The sequence below is a fragment of the Mirounga angustirostris genome, unplaced genomic scaffold (genome assembly GCF_029215605.1).
Source record: "Mirounga angustirostris isolate CCGP_5_RB_7025 unplaced genomic scaffold, mMirAng1.0.hap1 SCAF_7, whole genome shotgun sequence".
In the NCBI taxonomy this organism is placed as follows: domain Eukaryota; kingdom Metazoa; phylum Chordata; class Mammalia; order Carnivora; family Phocidae; genus Mirounga; species Mirounga angustirostris.
In genome coordinates, this window is record NW_026991715.1 from 87,622,901 (window position 1) to 87,630,258 (window position 7,358).

Below are 7,358 nucleotides of genomic sequence, written 5' to 3' on the forward strand. Positions count from 1 at the left end.
ATGATTGTCCAAAGTCCCACAGCTTCCCAGCAGAATGAATGAGCCAGGTTTCCAGCCAATGCTCTTTTCCCTCCAAACATTTCCTCCTTCCCATCCATGTTCCTTCATGGAACAAACCCCCGTAGACCATGACTCTTCAGTAGGGCCAGGCAGAGAGGCAGTGTGTGCGACGTGTGCAGGATCCTCCCACCTCCTCCCGCGAGTCAGGCCGCCTCTTGAAGCCGTCCACTCCCCTCCGTTCCGCCACCGCTGCGCCGGCCCCCTCCTGCCCGACCTGGGCCACAGCCTCCCCCCGTGGCCTTCCCGCCGCCTCCACACAGGATCCAGAGGAAGGGCCTAAGAAATTAATCACATCCTGTCACTCTCCTGCTTTGAGGCTCTTAGGATAAAATCCAAAATCTGTGACCAGCTCTACATAGCACCACCTAGGCTGGTCGGGAGTCTGTCGCCCTGCCCATGCTACCCATTTCACAGCCCTGTCCTCTGATGGGCTTCACTCCAGGGCACCAGACCCACCAGTCCCTCATCAGGGTAGCTCAGGATTGGGCCCTTACCCTTTCCTCTGCTTTGTACTATTCTTCCCTCCTTTCTTCCTCTCTCTCTCTCTCTCTCTCACACACACACACACACACATGCACACACCCCTCTCGCATGGGTAAGTCTTACTGTCAAGCCCTAGTTGCCTTTGACATCCTCCTGGTGGCCTTGTCTGCCCCCCCGCCCCAGCAGTCCTTCCTTCCCACAATTGCTTTGTTCCTTCTGCCACATTGTTCCGTTGCCCCCTGGACTTACTCTTTCATGATGGTTGTGACTTATATTTACTTGTGGGAAGAACTTCCTTAGCTAGATTGTAAGTTCTGGGAGAGGTCGAGGCATGTGTGCCCAGATCTTAGTACCATTTGGGCGTATAGTACAGACTCAACAACTGTTTTTTGAATGAAACGATGAATCAGGAAGTAGACCATGGATTTTTAAAGTCTGACATATCTGGATTCAAGAGCCCTCTTGGTCATAACCTCGAGGTGTGACCTGGGGCTTGTTATCTAATCTCTCTGCTTTAGTTTTCTTTTCTGGGATGATCCCAGTACCTTTCTCTAAATTGCTGGGAGACTTAAGGGCTATAATGCAGGTTAACTGACTACCACCAACTAACTCCCTAACAGTTCCTTTATATAGCCCTCCTTCCATTTCTTTCATCGCTAATAAAAATCAAATGGGGACAAGGGTTAGCTGTGGTATGCCTTCATTCAGCTAAATCTTACCTTTGGGCTAATATATTTATAAAACTTCAGCACTAAAGGAATCCTTGAGTACCACAGATGTGTACCTATCAGCAGCACCCACATCTATTCTGAAATCAGCAGGGGAACAGTGCAGATGAGTGGTAGGGTCAGGCTGTAAGGGGGGCTGTAGGATTATGGCAAGGCTTTAGGGTTGAATCTTCACAAGGTCACGGGGCTCTCTGACCTTCAGCAAGTTTAACAGTTCAGTGCATCCATATCTTCAAATGCAAAGATTAACTCTGACAGGTGGGAATTTGGGGGCACATACTGACTTTCAGTAAATTCTTCATATTTTCACGAGGAGGAGGATGGTAATGATGAGGAAGATGAGGATGATTGGAAAATGGGAGGGAAAGATCTCATTGTGAATTGTTAAGGATTAGGTACCATTTGTACGAAATTATTAGGACATGTATCCCGCAGGTGACAGCTATGACTGCAATCAGATTTTTATTTACTGCTCTGCATTCATTTTCCTTAATCATCTGTACCTCCCACCACCTCCTCTCAGATTTTTAGCATAAGCAGCCTCACATCTCTGCCCTCTACAAATTATGTTTCTCTACCCCAAACACACATTTCTTTGCAACTTTTGCAGAAAAGAAGTAAGAGGAGAACCAGATATTTGTTCTTCATTTGACTTACTGCCTGATTGTGCTAGCCTGTGCTCAGTTCTTGTTAGCTTAACAGAGTTAGAAAAGACCTTAGGCCTTACATCACCCATAGCCCCCATCTGCCACATGGGCAGATGAAGGCCAGAGGGGTGGACTGCCCTTGGAGGCACTGAGGTGTAGTGGCCACAAGATGAGCTCTGAGGTAAGACAGACCTGAATTGGAACAGAGCCTCCACCAGTTACAAGTTGTCTGGCCTTAGTTAAGGCACTAAATTTTTCTGAGCTTCCTTCCATCCCTCATTTATGAATTGGAGCTAATTGTTCCAAGTCGATAAGGTTATGGAAAGAATTACACAAGTTTTTAAACATTTTTATATGTATGTAAGAATGTATTTACAAAGGAATTAAGGTGGAAAAGAGATCATATAAGAAAAGGGCCTAGGAAAATGTCCATAGGCACTCAATTCATATATCGGTCTTTGTCCAGACTCACAAAAGTGGGTAAGAGATGTAACTAGAGCTTGAACGTGGGCCTCCTAACTCTTAATAGTCTCTACCTCATTCCAGGTCACCCTTTCTGAGCGCAGGGCCAGGGATTATTTTGGTTATTGATCTTCCTGGCAGTTTATTATCTGCTCATTCTCAGGGGTCAACCTCCCAGACTGGTCTGCCATGGTTTGAATTTAGTCCTTTAAACAAATCATACCCCTAAACCACTGACACCCTTTTACTCCAGCACTTGGCTTATTCCTTCACAACCTTCAAGGTATTAGAGTGAATTTTATCACAGAATGATGGGATAAGCATAAAAACTATACTATCTCTTTGTTGCCATTTAATCCCCACCTATGGGACACCTGGGTGGCTCAGTCGGTTAAGCGTCTACCTTCGGCTCAGGTCATGATCCCAGTGTCCTGGGATCGAGTCCCGCATGGGCCTCCTTGCTCAGCGGGGAGCCTGCTTCTCCCTCTGCCTGCCACTCCCCCCGCTCATGCTCTCTCTCTCTGTGACAAATAAATAAAATCTTTTTTAAAAAATCCCTACAGAAGGGCGCCTGGGTGGCTCAGTTGGTTAAGCGACTGCCTTCGGCTCAGGTCATGATCCTGGAGTCCGGGATCGAGTCCCGCATCAGGCTCCCTGCTCGGCGGGGAGTCTGCTTCTCCCTCTGACCCACCCCCCTCTCATGTACTCGCTCTCTCTCATTCTCTCTCTCTCAAATAAATAAAATCTTTAAAAAAAAAAAAAATCCCTACAGAAAGCATGATGAATGCACGATGATTCCATCCCCATTGAGATGCATCCGAAATTCTAAATCTAACTGGTGCTAAGTACAGCCTAGAATTATTCAGATGCTGGTTCTCCTTCAAAGAACTTCCAGTCCACAGGCAACCAAGAACCTGTTTCTCTGACCTCCCTTGGAAAGCCGCCTGCCGGTCTGGCCTCTCAGGTGGCACACACCACTGTCTTCTCAGACCCCCTCAGCGACTGCTATCTGAAGCTATCCTTACAGTGACCACTGAGGGCTTAAAAGCTTTTTTTTTTTTTTTTTTTTTTTTAATGTATAGTTAGTGGTACTGCTAGGAAAATAGAATAAAACCTAGAAGTTCACAAGCTGGGTCACTATAAAAATCTCCCTAAGAAATCTATGGTTCTTCATCATTTCAGGTCAGAAAACTAATTGTTTTGGATCCTAAAAAACGGCTGACTACCTTCCAAGCTCTCCAGCATCCATGGGTCACAGGTAAAGCAGCCAATTTTGTACACATGGATACTGCTCAAAAGAAGCTCCAAGAATTCAATGCCCGGCGCAAGCTTAAGGTAAGATATATTTTGTTTTGCTCTGTTTTGTTTTGTGTGTGTGTGTGTGTTTTTTTTTTTTTTAATCTCTCTCTCAGCTTGAACTATTAAAGATAATTCCATTTATTCTTCATCTAATATTATTCATCTTCTGTGGTACCAGGGAAAATCCTGCCTTGAAATCCCAACAATACTGGTGTAAAGCCACTGAGGGTCATGTTATTCTCTCATAAGAACTCATTGTTAGTAAAGGGAAATATGTTATAGGTTGAGATTTACTCACCAAATATCTGATCACTGTTTCTCATTTAATTAAGACTGAACTGCTTAAACAGCATTGCTCAGGAAACTGATACTTATTCAGAAAGTTGCCTTCTTTCTGAATATGTGAAAATTGGGAAACTTTTTTAAAAACCTGTATTTTGTAATTACATAAATAAATTCCCACACTTGATAAAAATTAAAATACAACTGACCTTTGAACAACACTGGGGTTAGGGGCACCAATTCCTCAACACAGTTGATCTACCTATAATTTCTGACTCCCCAAAAACCTAATCACTAATAGCCGACTGTTGACTGGAAGCCATTACCGGTAGCAGTTGATTAACACATATTTTGGATGTTATATATATTATGTGCTATATTCTTAGAATAATACCTAACTCTTTCTCAATGTTCTGGGTATTTATAGGCTACACACTTTGTGAGTTTTTTCAATTGTTACAGAAATTTTTTTTAATGTGTCTGTTGAAAAAAATCTGCACATAAGTGGACCCTTGCAATTCAGACCCATGTTTTCAAAGGTCAACTGTAATTCACATAATATAGAAAATTACCCAAAATATATCTTTGTATAGAATATATATGGAATATATATTAGATAAGATTTTCTCTTACATAATGGTGTTTAGGACTTACTATAGCTGCAGAGGATTTCAGAGAACAGCTGAGGGTCAAAAATAATGTTCTATTCAGCCATCACTTACAGGCTGATAAAGACTAAATAAACCTTAAAGGTTGTATGGTCAAACTGATTTGAAATACCTTGGATTAAATAACCTTGACTTATCCCAGGACTTCTCAAACAAACTTGACCATGGAATTCTTTTGTTGCATAATACTAGTGTTCCATGAAACACTTTGGGAAACAAAGTCCAAAATATTTGCAAACAGGTAATCCAGGGGCAAACACATTTATCCAAGCTTTCACTTGTCCAGATGATTAAATACAGTAGGCTTGAGATTAAAAAAGATTTTGCTGTTCATGTCCAGACAAGCTTTCATTCAACCATCTTGGAATATATTTTGAACATATAAAACAGATACAACAAAATCCCTAAACGCAAAGCTGAGATTGAATTCTGATTCAGGACGGGAAGTGGAAATAACACCTGACACTTGTCTGTTTCCAATCAGGCAGCAGTGAAGGCCGTAGTGGCCTCTTCCCGGCTGGGCAGTGCCAGCAGCAGCCACGGCAGCATCCAAGAGAGCCAGAAGGCCAGCCAAGCGCCGGCTCTGACCCAGGATGGCAGAGAAGATGTTAAAGCTATTTCGGAAGGAGAGAAAGCTCAAGGAGGTGGGGCCCAGGTGGCAGTTGAGGGGGCAGAGGCTGAGCTGATGAAGGTACAGGCCGTAGGGGAAGTTAAAGATGCTGATAGAAGGGCTACCAACATGATGCCCGAGGCACTAGAGGATGGGATAAAGGCGGTTGACCCGGAAATAGAGGAGGGCCTAATAGAGGAGAAGCTGAAGACCATGGAGGAAGCAGCAGTCCCCAAAGAAGGGCAAGAAAACCCGGCTCTGGGATTTGGAGCTCAGCAGAATGACATGATCCTGCCGGAATACTGATTTGGCTTCTTTCCAAACTGGAAGCCAAATTCTGGCACTTTATGCATTTTGTCCTTCAAGGAAGGTGTGGAAGCATGATATGCACTATAGTGATTCTGTTTTTTGAGGTGCAAAAAAAAATACATATCTATCAGTTGGTAATCCTAAATTCATGCATGTGACTGCTTTATGAAAAAATAGTGTCTTCTATGGTATGTAATGGATACCTAATGCCGAGGAGTTAAATTTGAAATTGCAAGTAAACACAACATTTAAAAACATACATGTTCAGGGACCAATAGCACACGTTGAAGTAACTAGTGAATTGTTTTTGCTTTGAAAACCTAGTCATCCTAATCCTTTGGATTTCTTCATAAAGCAGTAATTCCTTTGGACTCTTGCTTAACTAATATTAGGTAGTGCTCTAAGACGTGTTCCCATGGCATTCACAACACCATAGTTTTCAGTGTGCTCAAACTGTCCAATGTGTTCAAACTGTTTACAAGGAGATGGTTACAGGTTAGTTTTATGATACGTACAAAAAAAAAAAAAATTCCCACTTAAAATGGTAAGAAATTGAAGCATACGTAAGGGCCATGAAACAAATTGCCCTTAAAGCTTGTGTAGACAACGCTTTCTTATTTTGTCCTTATTTATACACACTATATTACTAATAACCAAAAATGTTCTATCACAAAATCCTGCCATTTTACAATCCTGTAGAAAGCATTTTACAAACTCATGCTGAGGGATGTATTCCTTCCTTCCCCTGCTAATACAGTTTCTTTCTCATGGACAACACTTAAGGTGGGCTAAAGAAATCGAGGGAAGAAAAGGAGCTAAGCCCTGGACTTATTCTCACAAAGGTTGACTGTTTGTCATTTTCAGATAAAATTGGATTTATTCATGAGTTTCTACAGCTTTAAAGACAGTAACATTTTTATGGATAAACTCTACAATTACCAAGTTTCAGATTTTTAGAAAAATCTACCCCAGAGGCTGGTGCCAAAATGTCTGAATAGAGTGAGAATAATATTCCATTATAAGATCGTTCATTATTGATTTTACTAGATTAAGGAAACTTTTGTTTATGAAAGTCCTTTTTTCCTTCAGTTGATGGTTATCTAGATACATTGCTTATGAACGAAAGATATTTCTGAAAATCTTTTATATCTTTTTTTCATGCTTGGAATAGAAGTGCCCAAATTTTACAATGTAGTTTTTAGTTTCCATGCCAAGAAATTTAGGACAGTGCAATGTTTTATTCACCTTAAAAAAAAAAAAATGAAAAGAAAGCAATGATTTCAAATCAGACTCATGAGAAGCTGTAACATTAGACCTAATACTTCACCATGATATTTTTCAAAGTATTTTTCTTTGATTTCCATATGAACACTTTTCCGCTACAGAAATCACACTTAAATTCCAAGTACCTCATATTTATTTCTAGTTTGAGTTGAAGTGAACACTTTTATTGATTTATGCCTCACATTTTAAGTTTTCCTCAGCTTTAAAAAAGGATTGTTCTCAAAGACCAAAACGATGGAGAGTAAAAATGACTGTCACAGAAAAATCCTCATCAAAAAAGATCTTAAATTCTTTTGGCTCTTCCTCAAAACTATGAAATTGGAAAACGAAATTAAATCTCCGGTTCCTGGGGGGCTACTGGACCTTGGGAGACATTCTGCTTTCCAAGTGCAAATCTTCCTTTACTACTATTCTCGTGAAAAGAAAACAAGGTAGGACTTCTCATCACCCATAGTTTAGGAGCCTGGCAGGTCACCAACATGGACAGAGGAAAAAGCCCTTAAGGGCACATCATCTGGGCTCAAAA

At 41.5% G+C, this 7,358-nt stretch overlaps 1 protein-coding gene across 1 annotated transcript in view; it reads left to right on the forward strand.

The window, feature by feature from the left end:
* CAMK4 (calcium/calmodulin dependent protein kinase IV) overlaps nucleotides 1–6,264 on the forward strand; it is a 208,335-nt gene extending 202,071 nt beyond the window's left edge. The window contains exons 12-13 of the mRNA XM_064596460.1: nucleotides 3,563–3,715; nucleotides 5,114–6,264. Coding sequence (XP_064452530.1) covers nucleotides 3,563–3,715; nucleotides 5,114–5,545 — 585 coding nt within the window. The 3' untranslated portion in view covers nucleotides 5,546–6,264. The remainder of the gene's footprint in view (nucleotides 1–3,562; nucleotides 3,716–5,113) is intronic.
* The last annotated feature ends 1,094 nt before the right edge of the window (nucleotides 6,265–7,358 follow it).